Source organism: Amphibalanus amphitrite, unplaced genomic scaffold (genome assembly GCF_019059575.1).
Source record: "Amphibalanus amphitrite isolate SeventyFive unplaced genomic scaffold, NRLGWU_Aamphi_draft 000173F_arrow, whole genome shotgun sequence".
NCBI lineage: Eukaryota > Metazoa > Arthropoda > Thecostraca > Balanomorpha > Balanidae > Amphibalanus > Amphibalanus amphitrite.
The window spans coordinates 637,327-654,452 of NW_024881668.1; the positions used below are offsets into that span (position 1 = coordinate 637,327).

General features: G+C 46.7%; 1 protein-coding gene across 1 annotated transcript; it reads left to right on the plus strand.

Annotated features, from left to right (window-relative positions):
* Positions 1–496: 496 nt before the first annotated feature.
* On the plus strand, positions 497–16,776 carry LOC122383778 (histone-lysine N-methyltransferase PRDM9-like). Its single transcript, XM_043370534.1, has 11 exons — positions 497–1,255; positions 11,733–11,971; positions 12,246–12,409; positions 12,679–12,755; positions 12,975–13,061; positions 13,225–13,301; positions 13,631–13,724; positions 14,023–14,129; positions 14,525–14,667; positions 15,040–15,176; positions 15,729–16,776. The coding sequence occupies exons 1-11, from the start codon at positions 1,093–1,095 to the stop codon at positions 16,427–16,429; spliced, it is 1,989 nt and encodes a 662-aa protein (XP_043226469.1). The 5' UTR covers positions 497–1,092; the 3' UTR covers positions 16,430–16,776.
* Positions 16,777–17,126: the final 350 nt, after the last annotated feature.

Below are 17,126 nucleotides of genomic sequence, written 5' to 3' on the forward strand. Positions count from 1 at the left end.
GAACGTTCAAAACGCGTCGTTATCATCAACTTGGCATCAACCTAGCGTGAAATTTGCGTGAAATGCACATTGAATTTGTCAAACATAAATGACGTCATGGAAGACTATGCAAGGTTTCTTTTATGATTTGATGCCATTTGATGCATACTTCAAGTCAATAAGCAGCCATTCGATATGGGAAAACTATATTAAAGTACATATGCTCTTTTAGAAATTGCAAAAGTTGTAATAGCATGTGTAATTTTGTCGTAAAACTTTTTGATAACTTTTTACATGACAAATTTACAATCTTTCTTGTGATATTCCTTGTGAATTTTTTCATCCTTATTTTAAATTTTACTACATCATCTTGACAAAATTACAGGATAATAAATAAAATAGTTACTCAATGGAGTAGAAAAGGAATCTTGCCTCAATAAATATTTGATTTATTTCTATGAAACCTTGAATGTATATTCCGGTCCCAAGCAGAAGATGAATGTAAACAGCAACAAACAGGAAGCAGCTGGAAGTGGCAGGAAATATATGGGCTATGGGATTGGGCAGGAAGCCAAGAAGAGGCTTTTGAAACATAGGGTATAACTTAATTAGATTGCTTGGATCTATATAGGAAAGCAACAGATTGATATTTAAGCTCCTATAATATCGCGATTGTGTTGTTTTAACGCCCTTGCTTGCTGCTGCGACCGCTGATTATATCGTAACGTAAGATGGAAGTCGAAGATGGGAAGTTTAGACACATACGACAGTTTTTTGCCGAGGACGCCTGGGAAGCCCTAAGTGATCTCGAGAAGCAAGTTTATTGTACAGGGTGTCCAGAAAAAAAAGATACTACGAAAATTAAGTCGCATTCATTAACGCACGTGCCGATTTTGTTCCAACTTCGTGTGCTCATAGTGCAAGATTTGGCAAAACTCATGAGCACTGTAATGCGTCGTTGGAAAGTTGTCTGTCTGCCCTCCGAGATGGTCAACATGACCATCAGTCACCTGCAGACTGTGCTAGTGCTGGAGCTGATCCGCCGGAAGGCCGCTCACATTGAGTATCTACTTTGAGGAGCTGCCGCGACTAACCAAAGAGTTAATATGCCATATGGCGCCTGCTGTCTGTTTTGCCATATTTTTACGAATACAAGCATGTGCCATTTTAAAATGTAAGGTGTTTATTTTCGGAATTAGAGCAAAAAATAATAGTATCCGTTTTTTCTGGACACCCTGTAACATGAAGTCCAACTATGACAAGTTATCTGAACTCGGTGAGTCAGAGCTACCCATTCTTTACGTTTTTATATGTTTAATTAACCCGCGCCCTGCTGGGGGGGGGGAGGGGGTGTTTGAAACAGAATGCTTCGGCTTGGCACGGCGGCCTAATACAGGAAATCTTAACTTTGAACGAAAACGCTACCGGTGACGCCAGGGTTACCGATACCGTTTGAACACCCCCCCCCCCCTTGTGGTTTTTCGCGAATGTCTCAAAAACGGCGGCGCGGAGCGCCTCCGTTTTTGGTACACCTTATCATACATCAATTCTACACATGTTGTGAAAATTTCAGACCAAGGTCATTCAAGGTCAGGTCACTTGAAGTGACCTCATCTCATAATGATAAAAAGTTCCAATGTCTCCCATTGCTACACCGAGTGACCGATCGCTTTGAAACTTTCAGCAATTGATAAGGGTAACAGTATCTATAAAATGTATATCTCAGAATTTTGATATCGGTGACCTAAGGTCAGGTCAATTTTGCGACCTCCCCATTATAAGTCAATGGGAGAAAATTGAAATGCGCCTCTTTTGGACGAATGACATTATAAACACTCCCAAACACTGAATTACAAGTGGTTTCAACACATTGAACATGAAAATGGTGTCCATGACCCCTATTTATGCCCCTGAGGTCATCTCAGGTCACGAATGGTGTCTAACAGTTTTTCGCAAATAACTTTTGATAGAGGCATGCTAGAGCGGTGAAAACGCCTTAGATGTGTTCAACTCGACGATACAGATCGACTGATATGCAACATGACCTTTTCCGGTCAGGTCATGACCTTGACCTAAGGTCAAATTTTCAAGTTGAACTTTAAAGGTCAAGTTATAGTTCATTCGATGCGTCTTGACGAGAGGAACACGATGCCGGTAAAAGTAAGCTCGTACAAGGCTTGGGTCAAAAATCATTGCAGAAAAACTGTCCGAAAAATCGTCTATTTTTGCAGTTTTTGCCCCCTGCAGACAAAACCGTTGACGTTAGGTCAAATCTGAGAGAATTTCTCAGAAAGGGCGTTAATAGGGCTATCGAATGCGCTGTTCCGCGGCGCTGTAGCTTTATTGGTTCCCGAGTTATGCGTTGGCTTCCTGGAAATTGTTGACATTCGACCTGAAAATCGGCGAAATTTTGCCTTCAATGACCTCTGGTCACCTGACCTTTGACCTGACCAAAAAAGTGACCGAAGTGATTTCGTCATTATTTTTGGCGCTCTTTCGAACGCCGCCTTCGGCGTATCGCTACGTGGCCCAGGAGCCGAGTTAGAACTTAGGAGGGGGGGGGGGTTCGAGGCCCCCCAGCAGGGCCTCGTTTCATAAAGCGAGTCCGTAACTTACGCCGGTTTTTGGTCTTGTATTGCAAGTTGAAGTGCATATGAAGCGATGACGATAATTTCATTCGTTGAGTTTATTTATCTTGCAAGCAAGAACAGAAGGGAAAAGGGGAAATAAATTTATCGCTTCACATGCACTTGCAATACAAGCCCAAAAACCGGCGTAAGTTACGGACTCGCTTTATGAAACGAGGCCCAGGGCGTGGAAATCCAGGACCCCCAGCCGGGCGCGGGTTAATGAAGGCTGCGTATGCTGTATACGCGCAGCCTTAATGAGTGTCTCGTCGAACCGAAAGATTTAATCCTACAAAACAAAACCAATGGCAAACATCCCGTCAGTTTCTGGCCGGGTAATGTGTACTGTGTACTGTGTAGCTCCATCAACGAGGAATCTTGAAAGGTATCAGTATAGAGGTGTCGTTAACCCTCGCCCGTATCAGTGTAATAGGGAGGGGGTCGAACAGACCCCCCTCTCGGTTTTTCGCAAATAACTCGCGTAAAAAGCGGCTGACCGCGACGAAACTTTCAGTACCCTCGCGTTAATCAATTTTACACATACCCAAAAAATTTCATGACCGTGACCCAAATGACCTTTGACCTGTGACCTACTTTTCGAGACCATGTTTGGCCGGAATCGCGATTCGGCGTATGTCGGGCCGACATACGCCGCATTAGCCGCGCGTTTGCAGTCTTTTCGTGGTTTCAAGCGTTCAAACATGAACATGGGATATGATGTTGCCCCGGCCCCATGCATTAGGGTGAGTGTCAAGGTCACCTGAAGGTCAGGTCATTGACCTTTGATGACCTCGTTTCACTTTTTCGAGTTTTACATGTTTCAAGGCTAGTTTCTGGAGCTGAATTCGAATTTAGCAACCATATGAACATTTACGAAGTAGTTTTGGTGTCTTTGTAACATGTTACGAAGCTGTCAGAGGCAGTCGACACTTACTACGAATACCCGGCAAGACCCCTACTGGTTGACCTGACATGACCTGACCCGACCTGGCCTAAATGCATGTGATCAAAACTAACATGATATTCGTGATCAGCGCCCCGAAAAACCCCATGACAGCCACACTACGGCGTTCTAACAGGTCCCGATTTTCCCGACTTTTGGGTCGTTGAGCTGACCTGGAAGGTCAACCAATGACCTAGGACCTTAAAATTGAGTATCTCGGCTTCTCGTCATGGGCAACACGCTCGTTATTACCGCGAAGCTCTAGCTCGATCAGGGGCGAAACGGCAAGGAGGGTCCAACGCCCCCCCCCCCCCCCCCCACTTATACGTTCACGGCTGGAAAAACACCAATACGGGCGAGGGTTAATCCACGGAAAAGGTGTGCTAGGATAACGGAAAAGCAAGCTGTAAACATGTTGCCGGTATTCAGCATGAATTAAATTATGGTATGAATTAAACGTGCATTATTCGGTAGTTTGTATCTCTAGCGGGAGGATGGAGCTGCTTTAACCCGCGCCCTGCTGGGGGGGGGGGGGGTGTTTGAACACCCCCCTTGTGGTTTTTCGCGAATATCTCAAAAACGGCGGCGCGGAGCGCCGCCGTTTTTGGTATACCTTATCATACATCAATTCTACACATGTTGTGAAAATTTCAGACCAAGGTCATTCAAGGTCAGGTCACCAGGTCACTTGAAGTGACCTCACCTCATAAAAAGTTTCAATGTCTGTCATAGCTACACCGAGTGACCGATCGCTTTGAAACTTTCAGCGATTGATAAGAGTAGCAGTATCTATAAAATGTATATCTCGGAATTTTGATATCGGTGACCTAAGGTCAGGTCAATTTTGCGACCTCCCCATTATAAGTCAATGGGAGAAAATTGAAATGCGCCTCTTTTGGACGAAAGACATTATAAACACTCCCAAACACTGAATTACAAGTGGTTTAGACACACTGAATATGAAAATGGTGTCCGTGACCCTTGTTTATGCCCTGAGGTCATCTTAGGTCACGAATTGTATCTAACAGTTTTTCGCAAATAACTTTTGATAGAGGCATGCTAGAGCGATGAAAACGCCTAAGATGTGTTCAGCTCGACGATACGGATCGACTGATATGCAACATGACCCTTTCCGGTCAGGTCATGACCTTGACCTGAGGTCAAATTTTCAAGTTGACCTTTCAAGGTCAAGTTATAGTTCATTCGATGCGTCTTGACGAGAGGAACACGATACCGGTAAAAGTAAGCTCGTACAAGGCTTGGGTCAAAAGTTATTGCAGAAAAACTGTTTCCGAAAAAATCGGCTATTTTTGCAGTTTTTGCCCCCTGCAGGCAAAACCGTTGACGTTAGGTCAAATCTGAGAGAATTACTCAGAAAGGGCGTTAATAGGGCTATCGAATGCGCTTTTCAGCGGCGCTGTAGCTCTATTGGTTCCCGAGTTATGCGTTGGCTTCTTGGAAATTTTCGATATTCGACCTGGAAATCGGCGAAATTTTGCCTTCAATGACCTCTGGTGACCTGACCTTTGACCTGACCAAAAAATTGACCGAAGTGATTTCGTCATTATTTTTGACGCTCTTTCGAACGCCGCCTTCCGCGTATCGCTACGTGGCCCAGGAGCCGAGTTACAAGGGGGGGGGTGTTCAAACACCCCCCCCCCCCCAGCAGGGCGTGGAAATCCAGGACCCCCAGCCGGGCGCGGGTTAAAGTGTAATCCATACGGAACGGCTATTTGGAGAACCCAAGTTTATCCTCGCCCGTATATAGGGGGGGGGGGGGAGGTCGAACGAACCCTCCCCCTGGTTTGCGCGGATAACTCATGTAAAAAGCGGCCGATCGCGATGAAACTTTCAATACCCTCGCGTTAATCAATTTTGCACTTACCCTTTAAATGTCATGACCAGACATGTGCATGGATCCGAGTGATGGATCTATGATCTCAGTGGATCTCGAAGCAAAATACAGGTTGGGATCTATGATCCCACCGGATCCGGCGTGAAAAATGCATCTTGGATCTATGATCTCATGTGATCTGACGATAAATCAAGAACATGGGCCCAATCTTACCAATGCCGTGAATAGGATTTGGCAGCACTGGCCGGAGTTCACGGCACTGATATCAAAGATATCCTTTTTATTTACATCCAGCTAATCTTGTCCAATGATTTTGAAAGCGTGAATAATTACGAATGTTGCTTGAACGAATGAATAAGTAAATGCGGAATAGTTCTGAATGCTACCAAATGCCGTGAATGCGCATTCACGGCATTTGGTAAGATTGGGCCATGGATCCATGGCCCAATCTTACCAATGCCGTGGATGCAGATGCCGTGGATGCCTACCACGGCGGCTGATCCACGGCACTCCATTTACCCAATCTCACCAATGCCGTGCCACGGCATTTCTATTCACGGCATTTTGCCCACGGTACAATTCAGCGCCAGCAGAAAACACGCAACGTGATTGGTCAATTCTTGTCACCTTGGCTATCGGAAATTGTGCGTATTGCTTGTGAACAAGTATAGCTCTCTATTTAAAGTTTTGTCGGGCGTTTATTTGTTTTAGAGCCATACATATGTGTGAAGGATAAGTTATTTGTGGAAAACGTGATAGCAAACTATGAAAAACTAAAGCCTGCCTAAAAAATTCTCCTGAAAAGCGGATTACTGGCCTAGTAAACTTCCGCGAGGACATTCTCGCGCTGAGAAAATCGAGTGGATTAGATTTCAACTTCGTTTCGCTGCTCCTTGCGCTGCTCATCATTTCATTTACTAGCTGTCAAGATATTGCAACAATTTTGAGATAAAATTATTGAAGTAACGACCTAGTGATAGCTCCGCTGTTGTTTCTAAGACATTGGAATAATGCAATTGAAATGCAGCTCGTAAAGTTTAAACTTTGGGTACATGCACCCGGCCAGCTCAAGCTATAGCCTTATTTGCTGCTTTTTACGAGCACGATAACAAAAGGAATTACTCAAAATATTGAAGAAACCCGTCTACATCTCAAAACCATAACATATCAAGAAAAAGGCATTCAGTTCGGAAGTCAGATTGAGACGCATGAAGACAGCATGCATGCTCCGTAGGTAGCTGTCTGTGCCAGACAGAAAGTGGTAAAACATGCATTGTGAGTGCTGATACTTGTTTGACAAGTTTACGGTATTTAATTGTTTTAAGTATTTACTTAGAAATCATGAAGGATGTTTGCGAGACGTCCGGACGGGGTGAACACTGAAACACCCATATTATAGCATATATAGATAGGTTTGGCATTGGTATGATTTGGCCCAGATGTTAAAATTGCCTCCACGAACTCTTATGTATTTGAAAAATAAGACCATATAATGGATAAACATGTTTATTTTTATGGATTCGAGTGTGATTTTATCCCTGGAAAATACATGTTTTTGAAATAATCACCATGCGTGTAATCGTCGCTCTAAGATGTCAAGGGCATTATATGAAGAATTCTTTACTTTAAAAAAATAATAGTGTCAAATATTGCAATAGTAACATCCTCCCAGTGACCTATCCCTTTCACAACACCCGCCATTCACGGCACTAAAAGGTGGCGTGAATGGAACGGCCACCGACAGCGCAAACAGCTGATTATTTGCGTTTGTTCTGCCGCTCTCGCGGCAGCTTGTGCCACTGCCCATGTTAAAGCACTGCCAAAATGCCGTGGATAAACATCGACCGCATGCCGTGAATGAGATGGCGTGAATAGCTATCCACGGCATTGGTAATATGCCGTTGCCGTGAATGGGCTCCATTCACGGCATTTTGCCTATTCACGGCATTGGTAAGATTGGGCCCATGATCCGAGTGGATCCCACCATGCACCACATTTGAAACCATTTTTTAAAGGGTTTCTATGCCAATAAGTGACACAAAACTATGGATTATGACGTGCGATCACCTAAAATCACTAAAACAGAACGTTTGTGAGTTGAAACAAGTGCTTTTTTGGGATATATGTGTTGACAAAAAATAAGTGAGGATCTATGATCTCACTGGATCTTAAGCAAAAAATGAGACTCGGATCTGTGATCCCTACGGATCTCTCGATAAATTACAGAGCTGGATCTATGATCCCGTCGGATCCGAGATCAGGATCCGTGGGATCAGATCCCAGATCCATTTTCTCGGATCCATGCACATGTCTGGTCATGACCCGGCTGACCACCCCAATGACCTTTGACCTATGACCTATTTTTCGAGACCATGTTTGGCCGAAATCGCGATTCGGTGGATGTCTGTTCGCATAGCCGCGCGTTTGCAGTCTTTTCGTGGTTTCAAGCGTTCAGACATGTGATATGATGCTGTGACATGTATTAGGGTGGGTGTCAAGGTCGCCTGAAGCCTGAAGGTCAGGTCAGGTCACTGATCTTTGATTACCTCGGTTCTTTTTTTTTCCAGTTTGACATGTTTCTAAGCTAGTTTTAGGAGCTGAATTTGAATTTAGCAACCATTTGAATGAACATTAACTAAGTGACCCAATAGCAGGGAAATCGGGACCTGTTAAAGCGTCGTTAAGTGTGGCTGCTAAGGGTTTTTCGGGGTGCTTATCACGAATGTCATGTTTGTTTTGATCACAGATAATGTCTTCATGCATTTAGGCCAGGTAGGGTCAGGTCAGTTCAACTAGGAGGGGTCCTGCCGAGTATTCGTAGTAGGTGTCGACCGCCTCTGACAGTTCGTAACATATTATGAAGGCACCAAAGTACTTCATATGGTTCAAATGGTTGAATTCGAATTCAGCTCCCAAATCTAGCTTAAAAACATGTAAAACTCGAAAAAGTGGACCTTGGTCATCAAAGGTCAATGACCTGACCTGACCTTCAGGTGACCTTGACACCCACCCTAATGCATGGGAGCAGCATCATACATCATGTTTGAATGCTTGAAACCACGAAAAGACTGCAAACGCGCGGCTAATGCGACGTATGTCGGCCCGACATACGCCGAATCGCGATTCCGGCAACATGGTCTCGAAAAGTAGGTCACAGGTCATTTGGGTCTTTTTGTTGTTAATTGAGGCTTAAGGGAGCGCGGACTTCTAATGTCATTTTGCGCCCATAACGTCGTACTAATAAAACAAGTGTGTCAAATGAAAGAACCTTCTAGATACGAAGACTAAAAAGTAAAAGACTAGATATAAAAGAGCAACGTAAGAAACAAAACAGCGCAAAAGTGTCGTCCAAGACAACTGACTAGATGTAAGGACTATCGAGGACTAGTTGGATTGGGGTCAGATCGAGTAAATCACTTGGAAGTTGATCGAATGGATAAAGAAAAAAAAATATTGGCGGATAAAACCCAGGGTGACTCGTCACCCAGTAGGCGGCGGATAGTGGTACCCGGAGCGATGCGCCCGATTTAGCGTGTTCGGTTCGGTTCAGCGAGAGGACAAGATAAAAGCACGTGAAAGACAGTGAGAGGCACGGTACACCTGCGACAGGTGGGCTGCTCTTCTCCGCGGAGGAAATGACCATGCGTGGCATACGTATGGCCGATGCGCAGCCTACATAGGACGACTTCGTTATGTCTGTTCCTTTGCATGCATGACGACCAAGGCTCGAGAGTTGGCTTGATATCTCTCAGCTTACTGCTCGCGCGTGAGTCCCACTTTGCCTGCCACTGCGAGAGCATGGAAGATCGTACGACGGGATAGTAATCCCGGGCAGGCAGAGGAAATCGTCGAGTGTAGGGCGCTGCGGCAGCGCGTCTCGCGGCGGCGTCAGCAAGCTCATTGCCTTGGATTCCAACATGACTGGGAATCCAGCAAAAACGGATAGTTTTTCCGGACTGCTCCACCGAAGTTACCCGAGTTAAAATGTCCTGAACGATCGAGTCAATAGGATTAACCCGCGCCCTGGTGGGGTCTGTTTATAACGCGACCTGGTGGCGGGGGGCTATTTTTTGCCCCCCTCGTATCTCCGAAACTACTGGACGGATCCGCAAAATTCAAACGGCGTTCTAAAGGCCTGTCAAATTTGTTGAAGGAAACCAAATTTCATTGACCTCAGGGTCACCGATGACGTCACAGGTCATGAGGTCAGGTCAAAGATGAAATGTTTCACCGTTCACGGGTCTTCTAGGGAATGCGCTATAACACCGAAGAAAACGCATTTTGTCGAGAATCAGCGATAGGGCGTCAGTTGCCTAGTAGATATGTTGCTATTAGAGGTCACTGACAATACCAGGTCAGGTCACAGGTCAGGTCACGAAGGGTCACAGGTCAGGTCACATGAGCCCAACTTTACTAAGGTTGTGTGATGCATGTTTTATGGCCAATTTTTCATTTCCAACTCAATGGTGTTAGTTATAAGACTATCAGGTACGGCTTAGGTCACTTTCTGGTGAATTTCAGGTCAAGGTCAGGTCAAGGTCAGGCCAAAAAAGGTCAAAGTTTAAAGTTGATAGTTTTGCATAAAATGGGTATTGATTCGATGCAGCTCGTCACGGGGAGTCTAATGGTGGTCTTTGTTTTGCGCTACAGGGTCTAGAATTGCTAAAAATTGAGTTTGAAAATTTGACGTCATCAATTTTGAAGTTTTTTCGCTCTAACTTCGCCAAAAAAGAGGTATCAATCTCAAATTTGGTATGTGGATGGAAGGCGGTAAGGACTATCACATATATTCCTTTTTTGCGAAATTCAAAAAACTTTTAAGATTTTTCGATTATTATATCAAAAAAAATATTTATTTTATTTTTGGGGGTCAAAATCCAAAAATTTCAAAAATCCGAGATAGCAGTTTTGTAGCCCTATCGATTCTACAGCTTTTATGTCTTGTCATTTTTCTTTATTTGCAAAGCTATAGGCCTGACAGCTCTTCCCGCGAAACCCTTTTTGGGTCGAAAACGGCAGAACATGACGTCACTCTGACGTCATTTACGGCCAACCTATCATAGCCTTTGGAAAAATTTTGGTCACAATGTGTAAAATTGATGTCCGGGAGGGTACTGAAAGTTTGGTGACGATCGGCGCAGCGGTTCTGGAGATATATCGAAAAGCCTGGAGGGGGGCAAAAAATAGCCCCCCCCCCCCCCACCAGGTCGCGGGTTAAACCGTCGTAAAGCCAATAGACTGCTAAGTGAGTCTGATAAAACCAAATAGAAAAAAAAACGTCGGACACAGATCATTTGGGTCAGGGTCATGAAATTTTCAGGGTAGGAGTGAAATTGTTTAACGCGAGGGTACTAGAAGTTGTGTCGTGATCGGCCGTTCTTTACGCGAGTTATTCGCGAAAACCGAGAGGGGGTCCGTTTGACCCCTCCTCCCGCCCCATCGGGCAATGGTTAAATTGCTTTAAGTGAGCTTGGGTGCCGGCGGCCAATCGACCGCCTATGCGTCACAGTGTACCAAAATCATATTTTTGCTTGGGTGTCAGAGGGTAAAATTGCTGACCAAAAATAAGGATGAGAGTGAAAAATTGTCGGTCAGGTAAGGCCCAAAAAGAGTGGGAAAATGATCAAAAGCATTAATCTATCTACAATTGTGACAGATGTAAAACAACCATTCTCGCAATGGCTCCTTCTCGGTGGAATTGGGAGTGGAAAATTGGGCTTGAAAACTGGAGGTGAGAGTGGAAAATGATTTGCATTTCGATGTCGTTTCCCACCCACATCTACAAATTTTGGGACACTGATGCGTCAGCGGCTGTGAAAACGTCTAGGCAAGCGAGAGTAAGATTATAATCGCCTATTTTATGCATATCTCAGGCATGATAACTAGTTTGCTGTTGTGTCGGCCCGGGACTGGCTGTGTAACAGGATTTGGTTTGATTTACCGGCTCTATTTGACCACCGCGGTGATCTGATTCGGCCTTTGGTTAGGCATGGTTACACCACCAAGATAGGCGTGCCTATGAGTTGATGCCAATTAATCCCCGTTCAGTGTACGTTTAACCAAACTGTTCATCGGCGTTGCCACTGGAACGGTGCGGCAGTCGTACCTATGAGAAAGGAAGGTATGCACTATGTCCGCCACGCCGGAAAGGTGTTAACGCGCCCTGTAATCCCCCCCCCCCCCCATGCCTATACACACGAATACTGCTGTCATTTGGTTAGAGCACGGCCCCAGCCCTCCATTTATGGCTGACGACTCCGCCAGAAATCCAGGAGAAGCAGTTAAGTGTTCCATTGTCGGCTGAGTGCTTGTGTCGGTCCCCACACAGGCATCGCGGGTCACCCGCCATCGTTCATGCGCGCCCCGCCGCCGCTGCCGCCGCCCCGGCCGGCCCGACCGAAGCGTCCTCGACCAGCGAGGTCGGCCGATGACGGCGACGATGACTGGAGTCCGTCGCGATGCGTACGGCCGGCCAAGCGGCGGTCGCGTTCCACCGTGCGACGTGGCGCCGCCAAGAGCAGGTTCCAGCCGCCGGTGAAGAGGACGGCGACGGTGACATCGGCTGAGGTTGGTGGGGAACTGTTGGGGTGGTGGTGGCTGTCTTCTCTGCAAAACACGGGACATGTAACATTTCTCTCCAGAGAGGTACAGTAGCATTTTACACGCTTGTGATAATTGTGGGACATGGTAGTAATTATTAGGTAGTATTTAATTGTGTAGTAATTTACGCTCCTACTTGCTAGGTATCGAGTCATTTCCCGTTTAATAATATACCCGAGGCTGGAGGGTCATCGCTTGGCTTTCTTGGAGTATCTTATCAGCACCTGTCACTATATTTCAGACGGCGCCCGCTGCTTCCTCGGCCGTGTGCGGTGAGCACGTCCAGTCAGAGGAGCGGCGGCGGGTCACCACAGAAGAGGTAGCAAAGGAGGTGGACCGGTCTCCGCGCAGGCCGCCGTCGCCGCCGTACGATTTCATCGGCTTTACGCTCGAGGATCAGTTCAAGTAAGTGACGACAGCGAGTGTTATTGTGAAAATTTCAAGATACCTATCTATATCTAGCGATACCTATAAAACTAGCGATATTTTGCTGTAATTACGACTGGCACTTTAGGTTTGCATTTTAGCGTATTGTTTGTGGTCGGATATCTACTGTTTGTTTGGCGGCCGGTTTACTTTCCGCACACCTTCTGCAAGGCAAGATTCAAGAGCCTTTTATCGCCAATAAGTGAACCTCCAATACCACTTTATATATGGTTTGACGCGACTTTCAGGGCCCGGCACGCTGTGGACACGAAAGCTGAACTGCTGTGGAACCACATCATCGCCGAGTTCAAGGACTTGGGAGAAGGTAATGATCGTAATCACCATTGTCACTGGTATGAATAGCATGTCCTAGAAAAGACACCATTTACGGTCACGATCGGTTTTGGCGTTTATCGTGAGACCAAAAGCTTTGTCCTTCACTTTATGCGATAGCAACTGGATGTTATTCCAGCTGGTGCTGTTGTGGCTACGTACGTTACATTGAGTGTGCGGGCATGACGTGATGTAATGTCAAATTCCACAGAGCCTCCCGAGCGGGAGGTGTTCAAACGACGCCGGAACACGGTCAACTACCGGGAGGAGGAGGACCTGGACGACGACGACTACATCTGTGAGTAACCAGCTACCGTCTCATAAACAAACAACACTAAACCTGTCAGTCTCCACATTCTGCTGTGTATTATACGGTCATATCGGCCATAATACGTGTTCTCGTTTTCTGAGTCTTCAGTCTTTTTACAGATAGAGATAACCTCTATTTCGTGTTGTTCCAGTCTGTGACGAGTGTGACCGCGAGTGGGAGGGCGACTGTCCTGTGCACGGACCGCTGCAGGTCGTACCCGACAGCAAGGTACGGAATTCGGGAGGGGACCGCTAATTGCCCTCGCTCCGTCTGTACGTCTGATGGCATTGTTTGTATAGCTTTGAACTCCGGTCGATCACTTAATAAATCATGCGGTGTGTTTTTAAGTAAGCTACAGCTCGAGCTACCGTTCATTATTTTCTCTCATCTTGCCGTAAAAAGTGGCTCGAGTGGTAGTTACTCTTTTTGTCATGCTCCAATGGCCGCTAAACTATTTCAATTGAAAAGTGTTCCGTATCATTCTTTACGCAATCATTGAGCAATTCAGCGGTTAACTACTTATTGTGATCACCGCAACACGCTTGCACACTGCACAGGTCCCGTTCGACACTGGCGATCCTGAGAGAGACATCAAGACCCGTCCCGAGTTCCTCAACCCGGGCCGGTCCAAAATACCCGGAGCCAACACCGGTAAAATCCTCATTATTTATCCTACTCATTTGGATCCCCTGATTTATGCCTTGCGATATTTTACGGCTGTTTGATAGATATTGCTCTAAATAATGGAGCGTCAATAAGTCGCTGTCATGCAGTTTCCTTAGTTTCTCACTCAATACCGTACCACCGTATTGGATTCCTGTTGCTGTCATATTGTATTCCTTATGGCGTTCCGACTGCTTCCATTCCGCCCTCACCAGACTGAGCTGCAGCTGTGTTTAGTCTATGACAGCTCACCTATGTTACTCCTGTATTCCCACGGTCCACACAGGTATTTGGACGGAGAAGGACCTGCCGGCGCGGCTGAGGTTCGGACCCTACGAGGGTATCGTCACCGCCGACCGACGCCAGGCCACCGACTCGGGCTACAGCTGGGAGGTGAGAGCCAGCCGCGGGTCTGGGGCGGGTCTGCGTGGGATGTATTTTTGAAACTAAATATCAATCGCGCTTATCGGGAAACAACAAAAACGGAACCAGCCAGGGAAATTGAGAGAAAATCCATTTTTGAACCGTTTCAGATATTTGCATTAGTGTGGTACATGAAGAGAACAAAATAAATAGTTACCCAAAGTAGTATAACCTGGTTTGATATTAGAAAAGCTGGTGTCCGATTGACATTGCTGTCGTGGATGAGAAAGTACAGTTTTCAACATCTCTGTGATGCTGACACACTCGATAACTATAGTGACTCTTAACTTCTTGTGTTGTAAGTACGTATTTAAAACGCTAAACGGCCATTGAGTATTGACTGATGCACACTAACGGTTTTGCAGATCAAAAAGAGTCGCCGCGTGCACCACTACGTGAACGCCGGTGACTCGAGCTCCAGCAACTGGCTGCGGCTGGTCAACTGTGCCCGCTTCGAGCAGGAGCAGAACCTGATCGCCTTCCAGTACAAGGGCCAGATGTACTACAGGTAACGGTGAACGTGTCTAGCGCAGACCTTGCCCTATAGAAACTTGTTCGCTGCTTCTCGCGGCTGCCGTCATTCAGCTATACAGTTCGCGGCCTCATATGGTCATGGGCTGCTGGTACTTTGCAGTCAGAAACAACTGTTGAATTATTGGAACATTACTCGGTAATAATGACAGCTGAGCTGTATAACTGCTCTTTCCATTGTTGTTATTCGTGATGTGGCAATTTGTATTGCACTGTGACCTTTTTTGGCAGCAGTGATTGTATTCGGTACGTGTTAATTGTTAGAGTGATCAATGCGCACAAGATTCGGAATTCAGGGCTCGCTCGTCATTTTTCTGACTCATAGTTGCACCTTTCGTCATGGCCACAGAACGTATAAGCCGATTGTGAAGGGCTCCGAGCTGCTGGTCTACTACGGAGACGCCTACGCCCGGGAGCTCAACATCAACGTGCAGACGTTCAGGAAGGCTCCGGCCGCCGCCCCGCCGCCAGCAGCCTTCGTGTCAGGTGAACGACCGAATATAAGTTTGATTATGGAATGGACGCAAGGCACTTGGCCGAAGTTGGTATCTTACATAATGATATTTCTCCGGTGAATTAAAGTGGTTAGTGTGGTTTTTATCCTTTCGTCGATTTCGACTGCGCACCGCATAAGCTCGAAAGCATTAAAGCATTGGATGTGTTGGATGGACGTTTCACTGGGATGGTCAAAATGACGCGTCAGTAATCTGTTTGAAAGCGACATCGAAGTGGTCGTCAGTTGTCAGTTGCTGTTGTTGTTGGGTTAGGCTCCTTTGGTCTATTGAGACCATTTATAATATCGCTGAACCTGGGCCACTTTTACCTGCACTACGATGAAATGGGCTACACTGACGAATGTCGTGCCGCGATTCAATATATGAACGCACTATGACGTACTGTCGAAATCGCCTGCACTATCACTGAAATGACGTGAAGTGTGTGCACTGCCGCCTAAATTGGACGTAAAAAGTTGTTAACACATTCTATGAATGACGTTGGATTATGTTGTATTGTAATGCATTCAATGTCATTCGCCAGGTGGCTATTCGACGGTTCGCTGCGTCCACTGCGACTACGCCTGTCTGGGACAGGAGCGGCTGGACAGGCATGTGAAGAAATGGCACGGTCACATCGGCAGGAACGGACGGTACAAGTGTGAGTGGTGTGAGTACTCGACGAACGACATGCGTGATTTCAGTAACCATCGCCTCACCCACACGGGAGAGCGGCCCCACCGCTGTGACGAGTGCGGCAGGACGTTTACTCAGCTCATTAGTCTGACCACTCACCGCCGTATACACACCGGCCAGAGACCGTACGTGTGTGACGTCTGTGGGAAGGCGTTCACAGAGAACGGTAACCTAACGAGACACAGACGGATCCACACCGGGGAGAAGGTGCGTCAGTGTGAGCAGTGTGGGGCCGAGTTTAACCAGCTGTCCGACTACACCAGACACATTCAGTCACACAACGGAGTGAAGCCGCACCGGTGCCAGGTGTGCTCGGCCCGGTTCGTTAAACAGGCGAACCTCACCACACACATGCGGACTCACACGGGGGAGCGGCCGTACGGGTGCTCCTTCTGCGCGGCACGGTTCACGCAGCAGTCGGCCATGAGGAGACACGTCACCGCCCGGCACACACACGACTACCGACACAGGTGTGAGCGGTGTGGCAAGGGATTTGTGGTGCCCCGTGAGCTGAGGAAACACAGTGAGAGGTGCACGGTGACCAGCTGATATGTGTGTGTAGCTGTAAAGGCGGGGTGGTTGTTACGAGCCTGTTGTGATTTTATAATGCATGTAACTGCCTCTGGATCAACTTATTATGACAATGTCACTGTTGGCTGTGATCGTTGATTAAGGGCGTTGGTGCATGCCGTTTGATCATTTTTTCCCTATTTACTCGCACGCACACGACTCGATGACATTTGCGCTACGTTATTGAGTCATCTTGTGATTAGTTTTATTCATCGTATTACTGGACCCTATCGATAAATGGTTTGACCGTACTGCAGTGGTATGCATCATGGAGCGTTGTGTTGATGTTTTATAGTTTCATCTGTTCAATATATTTGGTGTTCGCATATCGGCTGTTTAAAACTCCGTTCACATACCACTAGCTGTAGTAACGTAGCCTTTCCTATACAGTCTCTCTATACGGCAGGACAGCCGTGGCCCGTGGTGCACAGTGCCGGTGCATTACCGTCCGGCCGTTCGTGGTGACCTGTCTCGGTGCACCATGCCGGCGCCATACCGCCCGCGGCACTATGTATATGTCTGTGTGTGTGGTCATACCGCCAACACAGAGACGGGTTATATCACGGGAGATCCGGGTCCTGGCGATGGGCTGTGGTTTACACTGACGAGGAAATGGGACAGTGCAAAAAGACTCTGTGGTGGTCGTAATTATACCGAGCTCACAATATTGGAGTGG